Source organism: Osmerus mordax, chromosome 9 (assembly GCF_038355195.1).
Source record: "Osmerus mordax isolate fOsmMor3 chromosome 9, fOsmMor3.pri, whole genome shotgun sequence".
NCBI lineage: Eukaryota > Metazoa > Chordata > Actinopteri > Osmeriformes > Osmeridae > Osmerus > Osmerus mordax.
In genome coordinates, this window is record NC_090058.1 from 9,842,452 (window position 1) to 9,860,842 (window position 18,391).

Consider the following 18,391-nt stretch of genomic DNA (forward strand, 5'->3'; position numbering starts at 1 on the left):
GTGCAGGACTGCAAACTACATGTCAGACACACAACCTTTCCTGGTTTCACCCTCATTACCCAATTACACTAATACACTCGCCTGGTCTGTAATGAGTGTGTGGTCTGAACGATAGCCAGCATTGTTTTCTTTATCCTACACACACACACGCACCTGTTTACGTCTGAGTGGATTTCCTCTCAGAGTAACGAGGAGAAGATATGCAGCCATGTTATTTCACTGAGAGAGGAGAATGTTTGGGAGTGAAAGGCGATACTTTAATGATCTGGAGGGCACCCAAAGCTGTACACCACCCACGTGTGAAGCATTGGGAATGATCAGCCAGGAGAGCAGGCTTGTTTTTGCAGGGGAACAGAAGTGAACTAGGAACAGGCTAGCAAACCTCATCAGGCTGAATATGAGGACGTTTGGGTGGTGTGTGTGTGTGTGGGGGGGGGGGGGGCATTCCTCTATGGTGAAAATTCCAGGGCGTTGTCACACTGCAAACAAACCCCTTTTCTGTTCCCCATCAATTACAAAACGATCTGACGTGAAGACATATGTATCACAAGAATTCAGAGAGTCAGAGTGCCCGGAGGAGCTTTATTTCAGCTGTCAATATTATATATATAAAAACATGACATAGCCAGGATCTTTATTATTTTGTTGTATATTGACATAGATATGCTAATATTTGAAAACCATCTGAGCAAAGAGAAAACTAGTCAAGGCCAGAGATGCTCTTCAAGAATGAAACCCCGAGCAGGTTAGAAAAGGCCCGTCTTCCCCATCAAATCAAACCAATGGATGTATTACACGTTGAACTCTGAACAATCAAAACAAAATATTTACAATTCCTTTTTATCAAATTTGTTTCAAAACAAATGTTGGAAAAAGATGGCCTATCTGGGACAAAACATGCATGCTTTTTGCTTAACCCCCGCTAAAGCACTTTTGGAACTACCATAAGTGTATATTTGCTACCGTTGAAATCTTTCCACATACTGAAAGAAATCGAAATTCTATTTGATATCTCCACTTTATTTTGTTTTCTCATAAATATCTTTAGTTTCACCTTTCTTGATGCACATCGGTGTCTTTCCGTCTGCTACGGCAGAAAGAAGGTTTGTGGTTATGACTCCATTCTTAAATAGCAGGAAAAGTCATCCTATCCACAGTGAAACCAGAATAATGTGCCCTTTTTGGTCAGTGCGGCGTAATAGAAGCTAACACTGCTACCAGAACAAGGTGAGCTAAGCTAAGATGACCTTCATTTATGCTTTATGGGAGAAAGAAAAGTCTACCAGAATCTTTTCTGGTAATGTGGAGACTTTTCAATCGCATCAGTGTCTATGAGGAAACAGTATGAGAGGTAATGTAGGAAAACAGGACCTTCCATATCAGTTTAAATGGTTTTCTTAGCTACATATACTCCAATATTGAACGGCTCTCAGGTTGCATTGCATTTCCTGAGTTGAAAACATGCATCAAGTCTGGTTCTTAAAGCTCACTGAGTTGAGCTGGCGCATGTTTGCTACGATGTTTCATCATAGACAGGATTTCGGATTTAGGGCTTCAACAATCCCCTGCCTTCCATCTTTGTTATTCCGATTTTCTAGAGCAAAGCAACAGGAAAGTATAACATTACCTTGCCAAATGCCTGCCTCTCGGGGTCTGGCCTACACTTCTACTTGAATTAACCTTTTTTCAGAGATGATAGCCAAGAACACCGAAGCTTTCAACACTGTATGAGCCACTTCTTCTGCCAAGGGAAAAGAAGAACCTTCGTAGCAAGCCTAGAACAAGTGAGACAATATTAAACAGACAAAAAACAAACTACAAAACAGCTTGTGGCCATAAATATGTATCCAAACAGGTCAAATTGAAGGTCACTTAATTAGGAGTGTGTTAACGGCCACTCACAACACTGATAAGTACTCTGGTGTCTGGCGGCCGTGTCAGTGGCTCACCAGGCGAGTGCTTCCCTGACGCATCGCCATAAACACACCAAGAAAAAAAGCAGTTAACAAATGGATCATCAGCGACCTTCTTTAAGTTGCTTCTTCATAAATCTTCATAAAAACCGGAAGAGAGAAAAAAAAAAGCTTTTGCTCTACATGAAGAGAAGGAAAGGAGTCCATAGTTTTCTTTCTCGTGTCGTGTCTGAATGGACCAGTCCTGGTTCTGTGTGGGAGGAGGGGGTAGGGGGTCAGGAGGGGTAGGGTCGGGAGGAGGGGGGGGGGGGGGCGGGGTAGCAGTGAGATAGGGGCTTATTTGACCAGCCTCTTTGCCACATCTGCGTAGGCGATCTCAATCTCCTTGTCGCTGGGGCAGGTGTTGGTGAACTCCTCGCGCGTGTAGGCATTGTTCAGGTACTTCCAGATGGCCGTCATGTCCTTGGGGATGTCGAAGCCTCTGTACTTCTTGGCCACCACCTGGAAACAGAGGAGAGACAGTGACATTAGTCATTAGTCAACTATTGACTAATGTACATCAACACATTCATTTAGAAACAAATCTCAAAGTAAGCCCCCCCAAAAAAGGGGAAATTGTGCCTCATTGGTGACAGGTCAGAAAAAACAAGTTAGATTCACACTAAAGAAACGGGACCGAGTAAGGTAGGTAAGAATCGCATCCTTGTCACTCAGCTAACTTGTTGGCTAGACAACTGACTCTCTTTTGTCTTCTAAAGCAAGACAATATAAAGTGGATACTTAATTTTCTGTAAAGATGCAGTGAATTGTATCTACATGTTAATGAATCAAAGCGTTGTTTACTGATGTAAACCTGATGTGACCATGTGTAGGCCTATGTGCAGTTTACAATATTGAATTTTATAATTGACCTTATCAGAAGGGCCTATCGAGAATGCTCCACCCCCTCTGTGGTGAGAGTCTAGCTCCGCCTCCGTTTAGAAAGGGTGCGTTTTGTTGAAATGGCAGTTGTTGCTGACCTTGACGATGTGCAGCTTGGGCAGCAGGTTGCAGTCCGCCAACGTCATCTCCTCCCCGTCCAGGAACTTGCGGGAAGACACCTTGATGTCCTCGATGCTGTTGTGGTCGATCTCGTCAGGCAGCGGGGAGCGCAGGTACTCGTCGAGCTTCTGGAGAGTCTTCAACAGGCCTCGCTCCAAACCTACACACACACACACACACACACACACACACACACACAACATAGGAGAGGGTGTTCAGAAATATCCACTAAATTGACTGTAGACAATATGCATCTTAATGTGCAATTTCCTTAACTTTAAAAAAAGCTTTTGTGAAGTGCCACTGCGGGTTTACAAACTTCCTTTTTTAGGAGTGCTTGTGTGAAGCACATTTGAGATGAGACCAAACGCAGCGAGGCACAGAATAAAAGGCGGGACCTCGTAATAAAACCCCTTCAACCAGCTGTACTGCTGCCTGCCACACGAGGGAAGCGTTTCATTCTGTGACCAAACGTAAAAAAGATCTAGAGACAACTTTGCCAACCCACATTTCAGACACATTTTGTTACTCATTCCTAGGACTTTTAAAGACTTTGTTATGAGGATATATGGACACCCAACAAATCCATCAGAATGGTACTCTATGTTCAGGCAGGCTTATCATTCTGTCATGAGACTCGTAGAGAAGTATATTGACACAGACCCATGAGGTATTCAGTGACAATACTGTCACACTGGGTCAATATTTCACCAGGGAGCAGAGGAGCCATAAAACCCAAACACCCACAGACACTTCATACACCTCAATACCAATTTGCAGTTCTAGTTTAACACAATCGACATGCCATACAGAGATCACTATAATGTGAGGCTTACTACTTCTAGCCAGGTTGGTGATTTGCTGTCGTGTGTAGGGTGTATCAACTGAGGACGCTTTTCATATCTGCCCTGCCTCATCTTATCTGCAAGATGGGATACGACTGTTTATCCTGTGAAAGGCATTATGAGTGTTGTTAAACCCATCCCTTTAGGGAACGGGCATCAGACTTTGGGCTTCCATCCAGCTACTCTTTTCTCCATTCCAACATTATCTTCTGGTTTCAGGGAGTTTGTTTACTAGAAAGCCCAGGCAGGTGACATGGGGATAGAGGCAGGGTTGCAGAGGCAGGGAGCCAGAGAGGCAGGGAGCCAGAGAGGCAGGGAGACAGAGAGGCAGGGGGAGGATAGTAGGAATGGGCCTGGTGACAGACAGAGGCCACCCAGGAGAACAACAGCCCTGTGTTTCTGTGTCAAGCCAACCCACCAATTGCCTCAGGGCTACCACCTAGGTTCCCGTTGTCACCTAGCAACAGCAGAACGCTTGACACAAAAGGTATTGGTCCTCCATAACATCAAACCTGTGTGTACACTGCACGCGTGTGTGTGTGTCGTCAGTACGTTAGTATGCTTGACTAGAGAAGAAGCTCACCCTCGTTGGCATCTGGCTTAGAGTTCTTGATGAAGGCTGAAAACTTGGCAAAGATGTCCATCCCAGCAGTGTTAGACTCCGGGTGCCTGGCTCCAAGCTTGGTGAACCTACACACACACACACACACACACACACGCTAATGATAAATCCACACAAACAGACTCACAGTGCTTAAGGGGGGGTTGAGGCGGGCAGTGAGGCGTGTCCTTATATGGGCAGGGTGCTCACTTAGGCGGGCTGAGGATGTCCTCGAGAAACTCCTCGATCTTGTTGACGTCCGTCTTGACCTCCCCATTGTAGGTGATGAAAGGAGGGTGTGTGCCCGGGGCCAGATTCTGCAGGTCTGCTGGCTTCCTGGGGACAGACGAGAGAGGAGGCTTCAGTCATCTTCCTACCAACACAAACTGAATGGGGCCTTCAGTCCTTTCAAAATAAAAGTCCATAGCCATCATTTCATTCATGACTTATGTTGAATGTTGGACGTTGTATGGGTTGACTTCTTTTTTTAGTACACTGGTGGTGGAGAGGGCTGGAGAACTCTGCAGTACCCTGTTCCTGCCTGGTTCATCTCTTCCGCTCAACATACATACAGACAGCTGAAACGGCTCCAGACGCATGCGTTGTGTGCGCATGTGTGTCTGCATTACTCTGACGGCCCACAGCTCTCAGAGCCAGCATGCAGTGTTCCAGATGTCTCCGAAAGAAGAGATATGATGTGCCCACACATACACACGAGTGTGTGATAGAAGGGGGAACACAATACACTGAGTCATGTCTGACTCATTATCCACAGAAAATTAGGTCAATCCCAAAACACAACAGTCTTCATGAAGATTAGAGACTTCGTAAAGATCACAACATCAAAGAGACCAAAACACTGGTGTTAATTCTCTTTGGTTGGGGAGATGAGCCAGTACAGCAGAGTGGAGGGACCAGTTACTCTGTCTCCGCTGTCTCCCGTGAAGGCCATGGCACCACTGGGAGTGATAACATGCAAACTTGGTAGGGACCAGGGGCACCAAAACAGGAAATGACTTCATCTGTTGGCACGAGCACAGGAAGCACACTCGTTCCTGAAGGAGTGGGAGGGAGGCGAGGAAAAAAAGCATACCCACGGGATAGCTTTTATCTAAAATAGCTTTCATCGTTGAAACAACAGCCCAACGTTTTTTTGATTAAAAAGTTCCCTCGAATGGGGACACTCAACAGTTCTCCCTCACCAAATTCTGCTTTGTGATTCAACAAGGACAAACTGTGTATTGGTGGCATGGAAAGTGCAGTTCTCGAATTCCAACCAACAATATGAAAACCCTTAATATAGAACAACCCCTCTGTTGTGCCATTACTCCTGTGGCTCTCTGTTGACTGAAGATCACAGTCTGTACTCCATGGAAATAAGTGCAGCCTACAGTACAAGGGCCCATCAGTCCTTTTAACGCACAGCAGTAGCCTATGAGGTCACCACAGCTGAACAAAGACGGTATTTGAGGAGCGAGCAGGAGAAACGGACACTGGTGGTAAGTGGGCTGATATCCTTCACTGCCTTTTACAGGACCTCTGGGAAGCTTGGTGTGTGTGTGTGTGTGTTGCACATCCTCGGGTGTGTGGGCTGCACATCCTCGGGTGTGTGTGTGTTGCACATCCTCGGATAAGTGTGTAATCGCACACTCAGTCATGATGCACACAGTACGTGTGCACGAACACACACACCCCACTTGGAGCAGAGAGAGTACGAGAGGTTCCAGCTCGTTACCCCATCAGTAGTTCTGAGTTACAGTAAGTCCTCAGGGGAGGTGAGGGTGAGGGAGAGAGAGAGAGCACACGGACGAACTACCCTCCTCAGCCGCCTCGTCAGCCGCCTCGTCAGCCTGCTCCATCTCAAGTGTGACTAGCTGAGATATGATGAAAGTAGGATCCCTTTGACCCTGCCTGGAAATGAAAATCCCACACGGGCCAAGCCTTGGCCTGGGAAGTGGAAAAAAAAAGAAAATCAGGAAGTATTTAGATGACGCATAAACAGACATAATGGCAGTCGGGAGCTGGCAGGGGTTGGAGGACTGGTGGGGAGCTACGTTTAAACCGCATTCCGAAACTAAACGGAGTAGGAGGAGCAAAGTCGGGAGATGACGATCCCTTTCCTGATTTCTGCCTTTGATTTCAGGGCCAGAGAAATAACATGTTTCTCCCCTCAAAATCGCAGGGAAGGAAGCGAGGAGCTCTCAACCTTAAATGGCCTCCTCTAGGCCTAACCCTCTAGGCCTAACCCTCCAGGCTGGAGACTGTTTGTTTTTCCCGTCTCTCCTCTGGCCCAGGAGAGGTCATGGGAAAACCAAATAAGCAGCTGGGACATTGAGCACACGGGAGGTCGAAGCAGAGAGTCTGAGGAGACCAAGATCTCAGAGGCGAGGAACGGAGTAACTGTTGAAGGGGGGGAGAAATAACTGGGAGGACAGACACGGAGAGGAAAGGAGGGGTAGGGGGAAAAGTGGAAAGGTTAGGGTTAGAAAAGGAACTGAGAGTTTGCCTTCGGCTCTGCTCCCGTCTTTAAAGCAAAGGAGGAGGCCTGAATGAGACACACCCTTGGGAAGAACAGTTGACATGCTGTGTGGGCGTGACACTATGTGGGCGTGACACTGTGTGGGCGTGACACTGTGTGGGCGTGACACTGTGTGTGGCCGTGTGGCTGCCTCACCTCTTGAGGTCGACCGTGGTGACGTTGAAGACCACACCCTTCAGCCACAGGATCATGAAGAGCCTCTGGGAGAAGGGGCAGTTCCCAATGCTTTCACCATCGCTCCCCGCCTGAGAGAGAGAGAGAGAGAGAGAGAGAGAGAGAGAGAGAGAGAGAGAGAGAGAGAGAGAGAGAGAGAGAGAGAGAGAGAGAGAGAGAGAGAATTTACATTACAAAGTGCGGAGGTCACAACCATAAAAGACTACAACTACGCCATTGGGTTCTGATCATTGACTCCATTCTTACACACCGTCCTAAAGAGGTGCGACACCCGCACACAATGCCAGGGTGGGCACTGGTACTGTTCAGGTTTAGGCATCAATGATGGCTGAGGACCAGCTTTGAGGGCCTCGGAAAATAGCTTGAACACGCTGATCCTCTTTGAGCCCCAGTTGAGCCTTACATGGAAGCGGGCCCTGGTACTGGGATGTTATCAGCCCTCTGTTGTACCTCATGCCCACAGGGGCTTGGACTGCACTCACTCTGGGCAGAGCTATTTTGAGAAGACAATGATTCTTTCACAGAGTACAGCCCGTTCCTCAAGACCAGAGACAGAGAAACAGAGAGACGAGAGACAGAAAACAGAGAGACAAGAAACAGAGAGACAAGAGAGACAGAGAGAAATTTGGAGAGAGAGACAAACAGAGAGACTTGCCGAGACAGAGAGATAGAGAGACTTGGATGAAGAGAGACTCAGATAGAGACTTGTAGACATAACCTCTCGGATGCTCAGAGGCTAAGATGAGAGAGACACAGAAAGACTTACAGAGCTGACCCTTGATCCACGCTCCAGCACACATCCCCTGCTGCCTCCATTAATCCTGGGAGCCAGTGGCCAAGTGTAACAGAACCCTGGACACAGGCTGAGACCAAGGCTGCTTCTGGTTCCTCATTTAAAAATCATGACTGGGCAGATTCTTCCTTCCCTCACACAAAACCAGAGATAGGGATGATGGTGATACAGGGTATGGCGTTTGTCAAGTTAACACAGTCTTCATCCATCATGGTGGGTGTGTGTGTGTGTGTGTGTGTGTGTGTGGGGGGGGGGGGGTCCTGGTGGGAGCAGTCTGGGATGTAGACTTCCAAACCTGCATCGAATTCCCAGGCTACGTGAGAGACCAGCCATGCCACACAACCATGAGCTATGAAACACCCCTCCTATTAGCGACTGTGTGTTAACAGTAAGGAGTTACAACTTGACAAATCTTAAACCAGAGTCTTACCTTATGTAATGTCAATGTTTATATGTTTATGTGTAGTGCAATTAGCTTAGGCAAATGCAATATTGATGTGGAGAGAGATATTGCATGTGCAAGCAAATAGTGAGGCCAGAATAACCAGGCGTATTTGCTGACTTAGTTTGTGTTTTTCCACATAAGCTCTCTGGGATCTCTTAAGGTGCTGAATCCCAACATTAACCCCAATAGAAACAATATCAAATTCTGTTCCAAAGAAAGATTTAGATGACTGCCAATGGAGTCTTGGATGGGGATGGTGACTTCATGGAAGAATATGTCATACCCCAGGCCAGCCCAGTCCTACAGACTCCCCAGTATTCAGCCATTCACAAAGTCACACACTGAAGCAAATTATTTATTCCAACTGCATAGTTTATTGCTATATACTTGCCATTGCAAGTCCTCACTGAAAAGTTAGCTTTTTCCTCCCCCATCTCCCCCACAACCCTCTTCCTCTCCCCCTCTCCCAAGGAATTCCTCTCAGTGTTCCAAACAAGCACATTTTTTGTCTGAGCGGCATATGGACACCAATTACCGAGCAAAAGGCCCGCCCCCATGTTCTGAGGTAGGGAAGACCCGCCCCCATGTTCTGAGGTAGGGAAGGCCCGCCTCCATGTTCTGAGGTAGGGAAGACCCGCCTCCATGTTCTGAGGTAGGGAAGACCCGCCCCCATGTTCTGAGGTAGGGAAGGCCCGCCTCCATGTTCTGAGGTAGGGACTGACAAACGTGTGCAGGATTAGGGAGAAGCTCACAAGATCCAGCCCGGGCAAACTGGTCCCCATGAAAGGTCTAATATGGGTGGAGCTGAGCTACACACAATCCAATAAACAACAGTAAACAAAGGGCAAATACATTCAGGAACATGTATAGAAATAAATAAAAGACCAAATACCAACATCAAATGTGCATTTTACTGTCAAGACCTTTCGTTCTCAAGCACAGGCCTGGCCTAATATAAAATGTTTGGGAAGAATAGGAGACTTTGTTCCAGAACCCCCCTCCCCCACCCCCCTCTCTCCTTCTCTCCAGTGGCACCCTGCTGGTGTGTACAGCCTGCCTGCCATTCCTGGTGGAGGGGGGGATGAATGGAGGGAGGGATGTGTTTGTTCTCAGTGTGTGCTCTCTCCTGGTTTGATCCCCCCCCCCCCCCCCAGCCCTCAAGCCAGGAGAGGAACTGATTGTCATTGGTTACCTTGAGTCCTGAGGTGGATATGAGACTGCGACAGACAGTCACTGCTCCCATGGAGATATCCCCATGTCATGCGTGTGGTCAACATGACGAAGAAAGCCTAGATTATCACTTCACAGTTACCCGTGAACAGCAAGCATCTCTATTCGACTGCATGGCGTATGAAAGACACAAATATCCATATGAAAAGAGCGTCCGTCTAACATTTCATGAAAAGGATCAAAGAGGAACAAAGTTGAAACTTGAACGCAGGAAATCTGTTGAGCTCATTCTCTCAGGCCCTTCTGGTCACACTGCTGCAGCTGAGACAGACATTCTCCGTCAGGTTACTCTAAACCTCCCATCTTTCTTTCACTCTCTCCGCCCTCAAAGACCTGGCACAGATCCTGTCCAGCATTGGCTGCGGTGGACACAGCCCTCAGATGGGAGAGATGCAGAGATGGGAGGGGGGGGGGGGGGAGAGAGGGCAAGCGACAGAGAGAATTAGAGAGCTGAGAGAGAGAGAGAACTCAGAGCCAAGCCCTCAAGTTCAGCTGCTTCTCAGACTGCTCGCTCCCTGCAGCTACTCTGAGAGAAAACAGAGGGAGGGAGGGGGGGCGAGAGGAGAAAATGGTTACAAAAAAGGATTAGCGGGTTGGTGGGGGGGGGGAGTTCTGAGGTGTCAACAGATAAGCCGGGGCCAGTAAAGAGGATGGTAATGGACAAGAGTGGGTGTAAGAGGGGATGAGGGAGAGCAAGAGAGACTGGGGATAAAAAGCAGAGCCACACAAGCCCCACCCTCCCTCCATGTTATTAGCTCCTGCAGCAGTGTGCTGTCTGCTTGGCGCTCGCCCTCTCTGTCCCTCCCTGCGTCTTCCCTCTCTCCCTCAATGTTCCCTCTCTCCCTCCCTCCTATCCAGGGCCCCTTCAGTAGAGGCGGGTGGGGGGGGAGGGGCCGAAAGTATTCCAGAAATGTCCCGCTAGCCGGGCCATGGAGGCCTCTTTGTTTAGTTTAAGTGAGGATGCTTGGAGCGGTGCATTTCCTGCTGTCTCCTCCACCACAGCTGTCGTTAGCACACACGCCAAACACACCGTGAGCATGCCGTTGTACACTTTCCTGTTTGTTCACTAGCAAGGCTGTTCACATGATCTACAATACCACCATCTTGGCTGAGGTCTCCAGTACATACTGACACAACACCAACCCTAGCCATCCTGGGTTCAACAAGCCCTTAAACACAGTCCTCTGTCAAGAGCCCAGGGCTTTCAGCAGTCTCTGCATGGCACAAGGCTAATAAAAGCATAAACACACACAGGCAGACAGCACTCTGCTCTTTTGTCACGTGGCTCCACCTGCTCATGTCACTGGACCGAAAAAAACCTCCAATACAATTGTGTCTGAGGTAAGAAATTATGACGGCCCTTTATAAGGGCTGATAAGTTCAGCTGAGGTTTGCTGTTCATCTTTCAGAAAAACAATCATCTGGGATTCAGCCATGATGGAAGTGGAGCCAGATCCCTGTTAGCAAGCATGTACCCTTCACAAGAACATCTAGCACACTTTCCAGCCTCTGCTCCTCTTCTCATGAATACGTTGCGGGCTGTTGCATCATACATTTAGTCATTTAGCAGACGCTCTTATCCAGAGCGACTTACAGTAAGTACAGGGACATTCCCCCCGAGGCAAGTAGGGTGAAGTGCCTTGCCCAAGGACACAACGTCATTTGGCACAGCCGGGAATCGAACCGGTAACCTTCAGATTACTAGCCCGACTACCTCACCGCTCAGCCACCTGACTCCCACATGGATGCTTCAGACACTGCACGCTGATGGAAAATGTTCCTTTGAATGCGTTTTTTAAATAACAGGCTTTCAAGCTACTTCAAAACAGCTGACTATTGCTAATGAACACTAACTTCCTGTTAGGAGACACTGTTGCACACTCACACGGTGAGTCATGCTTAGGTGGAGAGGGCGGTCTAGGCTGGCCTCACAGGCGTACAATGGGACCTTAGTTAGTCAGTCAGTCAGTCACTGTCCTACTCATCTACCAGAGACACACACTGCCATGTCACCAGAGATTAGGTCATGCTACATGATATCACTTTCGGTCATAGCCACCAGTGTAACAGTTATCCTGAGGAATGTTAAGGCCTGAGCCAGTTCTAAGCTAGCAAGCGCTGAGATGGGGTTTGACAAGGAACAAAAAGGTGGTCGTCCTTGGTTAGGCTAGTTAATGTTATGGGGTCCAGGAACACATCCCAGCCATTAAACTCAGAGCTGTCCCGCTGCACCTCTTCCTCTTTTTCTCTGAGCCAGCCTCTTTAACGGCCAAGCGGGTCAGAACATTAGGGGTTTTACAAGTCCTCGTCATTTGATCCACAGCCATTCACTCTGGCAGGGTGCGGGCTGATCAGGGCTGACGGTGGCATGTCTAGGCAATTGTTTCGGCTAACAGTTCACCGGTCCTTGTGCTCGAGGTCTAATTATAGCAACATGTCTGGTTGTACCGCCCCCTCCCCTCCCCTCACACCCACACTTCCATGTTCTAATTTGGGTGGGCTCCGTCCGTTTGGGCCACACTTTTACCGAATAAGGAGCTGGCTCCAAACAAGTGCTGCTTTCTCGCCCCGCAACACGGGAGGAATGTTCTTTGGGAAGGGCCGTCACGGTAACGTCATGGTAACAACCCCTCTCCCCTCCCTTGCAGGCTGTGTCAGAGTGAAAACTGGCCTGGGCTTCGACTGGACATCTACAACTGGAAGGGTAACTGGGGCTGTGCTGGTACAAGGTCAAGTATTCCGAGCCAAGTATGCTGGTCTCCGCTGAGGCTTTTTGGGCCTCGTTCTGGCTTGGGACCAGGTCACGTATCCAGAGCTGGTCTGAGAAGGGCCAATGCTTGGAGGGCCTAAGCTGGGCTGGGCGTATGACTGGAACTGTGGTCAGACACATGAACGTAAGTGGCGGAGTCCTACTGGAAATACTTCACACACGAGTGCGGCTCTGACTCACGTGGAGCGTCACAGCGTGGAAACATCTCCCAGACAAGCACACAGTGTGCTGTCAGAGAGGGAGGGTCTGTTAACATCTCTGCTGTAGGCTGGGTGTAGGAACTTGGACGTAAGCTCGAGCCATGTGAGAGCTGGTAAGTTCGAAGAAAAGAGGAGAAATGATTGAGGCCACGTATATAGACCAAGGAGAAAGCAACCAGGACAGCAACAGATGTGCAGCAAAGACGTGAAGAGGAGACACTAACCACACTCTGACTGTTCGTGTTCCAACACAAACACAAGGTTTGAGCCGGGCTGTGACTCCCCACCTCCTTTCACAATAACAGACCCCAGACAGATGACTCAGACCCACACACACACACACACACACACACAGTCTTAACCACCTCTGCGTCTCCCCTCTCCACACACACACACACACACACACACACACTGACAGAGCGCCTCTGTAACGTTACGTGGCCGTCTTCGAAATTCTACCGTTGGCCTACTTGATCGGAGACAAAGAGGAACACAACGTCTGAGGCACCAGGAGGTGAAACTAGACAACTCTCAGCAGCTGTTGGGGCTTCATGTCACACGTTAAACTCGACATGGTGGCAGCCAATCGGGGAAACCATGGCCACACAAACAAACAAGAAAACACAAACCCCCTCATCGTTCATTTCCAAGCCAGCAGGTGGTCTAGTGGGACAGACGGCCAAGCTCCTCACCTTTGGCCACACTGGAGCGTTTCTGGTCGGGCAGCTGAGGCGGCCGCACGCATACAAGCGTGTGAGGCGCACGCCTGTCATAGAAGAAAGCATGCAAAGCGCCTGACAAAGGTTTCACAACAGGGTGTTTGTACTTGCGAGTCCAGGTTGAACAAGGCCTTGTGATCATAGCCTTGCAACCAATGCCTTGAACGAGGGTCTAAATGACTACATTTGAATTGAGTACACCATCATCGAGGGATAGCGTGAAGGGTCAGGTTTGAAATCCTGCTAAAGTGTCCTCCATGTTCAAGTAATATTTGGCTCATTAATACACCTACATTCGACTCGTTGGCCACTTCAAGAAGGAGGCAGCACGTGAAACCCAATCAGAGGGGATCGTGTTGAGATGGATAGGATTACCCTACCTGCCCCCACACACCCCACCCCCAGAGTCCTCCAAAGTCTCACTCTCCAGCTATGTCCATGTTGTTGCAAGTCTCATTTCCTGTGATTGGGTCAGACCAGGACCAATTAGCAGCGTGCTGGCAGGAGAAAAAAACTCTTCCTTTTCCTCTGCACAGGATGCCATCAGCACATACCATGCTGTTGTTCATACAGCAAACCGCAAAAGAGTAAGACTTCCAAAAATTGGCCTGTGGCCTACCTCTTTTCCAATTCATATTGTTTTGAGGAACAAGAAACGATGAAGAACAAAAATACACGTGAAACATATCAATTCACACACTCATGACAGCATTCATAACAATAACTCTCCCAAACTATTGGTGTGGTTTAGAATTAGGCTGTTTGGCTGAGCCCCAGTTCAGGCAAGCTATCAATTGTTCTGAGAGCACATTGTAGAGCACTGGTCTCACAGAGTACTCCTAGCAGCTCACAGCTAGAGCATAGTACAAAGTCAACAGACCATTCATCTTTGTCCTGTAACTCATGATGCTTACAAAAGCAATACAACAGTTGCAAGGAAATAAACTGCCTTATTGGTTTTCCTATGGAAAAAAACAGGAAACTTGATTGCTACAAATACCACTCGATGGAAAATGAATTATATCCATGCAAGAGGCAAATGCAGGATACAACACACACACACACACCAGTCTGAGACAAAAGGGAAAAACGCAACAACCTAACACAACTTCTCTTTCATACAGGAATATCTTTCTACAACAGCCGTCATCATGTCCTGAAGTCCTTCTGACTTTTAAAGAAGTGCAGTCAGGAACGTTCAGCCTTGCATTAAGGAGCCCCAAGAAAGAACCAGAAGTTTTTGACCTTCAGGATGTTCTCCTCGGACATCCCTGCAGGGGTACTTTTTAAAACCCAAGTGACATTATGGGGATTTGTGTTGCCATGGTTTTCAACCAATGCATTCCAAGAGTACACAAACCGAGACGGAACCTCTTTTAAGATGGTTATTGGCCTGGGTCCCACTGGGTGGAGGTAGAGGTGTGTCTTTACAGCCTGTGTCATGGCTCTGGAACACAAGACCAGAGATAAACTGGTTGCATAAGGGAATGTTAAGAGTCATCATTTCCCTTATTCGACACAGTTGCTGACATGTCAAGTGGGAGAGATAGCAGTTTACATGCTATTGTGGATAACTATCGGTTAGGGTGTGTTTTAGGAAAAAGTAGTGTCCCTTATTATGAATCCCAGGTCTAAGTCCATCCATTTGAAGCTTTCATCCGCCATCTCACAATGTCATATCTGGGTGTGGTGCACCATCCTCTGCAGTACAAAAGTGATAGTGTTTGTACTTATACCATTCACCAATGCTTACAAGGCAAGCTGTGATAAGATAATGAACTCATAAACATAACTTCCACAGCATACGGGCAAACTACAACTACTAATCATGTGAGGAAAACAATGATTAATGTGCTAAATCGTTGGGGATCGGAGGTTAATCCACCATCAGATGACTTTACAGGGGACATCTGCAATAGCTAGCTGTCTGGGAATAAAACGCTTCAACAGGGAGACTTATCTCCACATTTACACAAACGCAAGGAAAACAATCCAAATCATTGCCATAGCAATCTGGCCAAGTTTAAAGTAAATATTGGTCGGTAGGTTTCGAGCTACCAAGATAACTGCACAACTCTGCACAATCTCGCCGAGTCAGCCGAACGGAGGTCCGTCCTCTGTCAAGACGGACAGAGGAAACCCAGGCTGCGGCGGGATAACGAGAGGGGCTCCACGTACTGCGACACCGCGGCTGTTGTGGCACCGCTGAACACGGACTGTGTACACAGAAGGTGTTATCAGCTGTTCCCAGAGGCCGCGTTGCGCGTCGTGCCTATGGCAACACGCATGCCTGCCCCATTGTGTCCCAAGCCCATGTTTAAAGCAGCGGAGGGCGGGAACAATGATGGACATCCAAGGGTATCAATAATGGATGTGGACGTGTCAGCCACTACAACAGGGTAAAGAGAGACCTGGGTGTGATGGAGTGGGGGGGGGGGGGCAGGTTTGCCATCCTGCATGTGCAAATACGGACAGACACACACAGGAACCCCATCAGGGATGCACACACACAGAGGGTCATATACACAGACCCATCCAGCAAACACAAACAGAGGCAGGGGCGTGTAGGGGGACGGGGTCAGCCACATGTGGGGAGATGCCAGCCAAGGCCTGGTGATGACCCAACGGCGCCTCTAGCACGGTAAGGGGTGCTTCCCTGAGGTGGCTGCCTCTTACACATCCCCATCTGTTCTGCTGTAAAGTGGACCCATGGCCAGAGGCAAACTGGCCAGCATTATCAGTGCTTAGCACTCATCGACACACATGGACGTTTCTACGGGATGTGGGGACTGACCAGTGTGAGGAGAACCAAAGGATATACATTTCCAATACATAGGCTCATTAAGCCAGAAGACTTGAACAGCACACAAATGGGAAATCTCAAGGAGGTGGTATGAAAAATAGACACAAGACCACACCGAATCTAGGTTTACAGGATACAATCTGTTACAAGCAATTAGCATGAAGAATTCCTACAATAATAACATCTTTGTATGTCTTAAATGTCTTTTAGAAAACCTAATAAGAACAAAATAGTGGGTGAGGACAGCTGTGTCAAAGTAGAAACCTGTTTCTAGCTAGTGAAGGTGGAGCCTATGGCACCACTATTGCCAGAGAAATACTGACTTTATGGTACACCACACAAAGTTGGGTTGTAGACTGATGTTTTTTAACCCCTTCTCCTAATTGAATTCAGGCCCACATAACCCCCTCCCACTCTTCCACTTCCCTGGGGTCCTCCCCCCCTTCTTGTTTTCTCCTCTTTTCCCGCTCTGCAGAGCATTCTGGCAACAGGCTGAAGAAAGGGCAACACTGTTCCCTAATCCCAAGCAGAGGATGACTATCACATCATATGTATGTTTGTAGATTGCAGACATTCTAGTGGAAATGAAATACCAGTCTTGGTTTCTTATCTAAAAATGCTTGCAAAAAGGCCAAATTGGAAGTTAGAATAGGCTGCAATATAGTCATTTTGCTAGACTCGTAGTCATAACTGGAGAATTGTGTCTATGAATATTCTGATTCATTAGATATGTTATTCGATTTGTATGTAATGCAAATAGCAGCTCCATCACATGTTAAGGTTTTTTTTGGTGTTAGGTGTATTTGAACTCCATACTGTATAATATCCTCAAATTAAATCCCTTTTCACAAATTGCTGTCTTTATCTTCCCAGGCCAATTGTCCTTCACCAGGGCGGAAATCCTGAGAATCTACACATATGGCCGCTAGGCTATCCCTCCCTGCACTTAATGTAACGTTTATCAAGTTAATTTAGCATGATGTTACAATGTTTTAAAAACGCTGTACATATTGCAAATCTAGTCTATAGTGCCAAGTTTCACCCCCAAAATTGTAACTGTAACGGCGTCCTTTGCACAATAGGAAAGCAGTGTCCGCCCTGCTTATCCTGTAACTGTCATGTGCAGCCTACAGCCCCCACATGGCCGGAGTTGATCTGCTCTTAGGCCATTACAAATCATAAGATATGTTCTAATCTAGACATATGGGTGGATACTCGACACATAGGACGTAGATAGCCTTTCAGCAAATGGTGCAGCAGAAGTGATCGCAATGTGACCAAATATAGGTGGCTATTCCAGTGTTGCCTACTTCAAACTGTCTCACGCAATTGGAAGAAAACACTAATTATGAGTTTAAGTTAAGTGTTGGAATAGGCCTAGTATGAATATACCCTACTTGATATGTGCAACATCATATTGGTTAGTTAATGAAAAAGAAAATAAACTTTAACTGCGACAATTCAACAGCTTAATAATTAATGTCTTACCTTCACAAAGAGCTCGATAACGGGCTCGTCATCAGACTTCACTCCATTGGGTACCGAGAGAGACATTGCAAGTTTTTGAACTTTTCCAGATGAAAGAGGTCTTCAACCACACGCGACGGGAAGCTTTATTTCTGAGTAGTCTACTCTTCACCCACCCTTTCTGCAGAGTATTCGTACAACCGCTTTTCGAGGCAAGTGACCAGCTGGAAGATCGCTGTAATTCACACACTAAAAGGCTGGGAGAAAGTCGGATAGACAAAAGCTTACACGAATGCTATTAGCACAGGTATCCACCAAAGTAAATCGTTTCTTACGATGTCCCAAAAGCTCGACACAGTTACAAAACCATACTTGAACTCTGAATCTGGTTTTTATCACTTGTGTGGTGGTGATGGTAAGCATAGGAGGGAGGGAAGAAAAAGCAACGGGAATATTTAAAGCCGTGATGTCATCCGCAGTGCAAACAAAAATGTGGGCAGGGTTAGGAGTCTTCTATGGGAAAGGAGGATGTCTGCAGCGCTCCCTGTGTAGCATGAGAATAGTCTCATCAGCCGTCGGCCGAATAGGGCTGTTAGGATCTGCAATATTGGCTAAAATTGATTTCAGAGATTTTCCAGGTGGGGTTGTCCAACTCGCAGTGTCTCATTGTAGGTCATGACCTTACATGTTCTCAATCCTGTATGACTTGTATAGCATATTGATATTAGCAGTCATACAGCAGGGCATTGTTCTATCATTTTCGTTACACATCCCTGAGGGAGGGAAAAATTTGACTGTCAGCTGTTTGTGGCATGACACGTCTATGAAGCTTTGCCAGCAATAAAAGAAAA

At 47.5% G+C, this 18,391-nt stretch overlaps 1 protein-coding gene across 1 annotated transcript; it reads right to left on the reverse strand.

Annotated features, from left to right (window-relative positions):
* Positions 1-562: 562 nt before the first annotated feature.
* clic4 (chloride intracellular channel 4) lies at positions 563-17,951 on the reverse strand. Its single transcript, XM_067243387.1, has 6 exons — positions 17,562-17,951; positions 7,075-7,184; positions 4,611-4,736; positions 4,383-4,489; positions 2,933-3,114; positions 563-2,414 (listed from the first exon to the last, which is right to left on the reverse strand). Exons 1-6 carry the CDS (start codon positions 17,625-17,627, stop codon positions 2,250-2,252), a joined length of 756 nt encoding a protein of 251 aa, XP_067099488.1. The 5' UTR covers positions 17,628-17,951; the 3' UTR covers positions 563-2,249.
* Between the last annotated feature and the right edge of the window lie 440 nt (positions 17,952-18,391).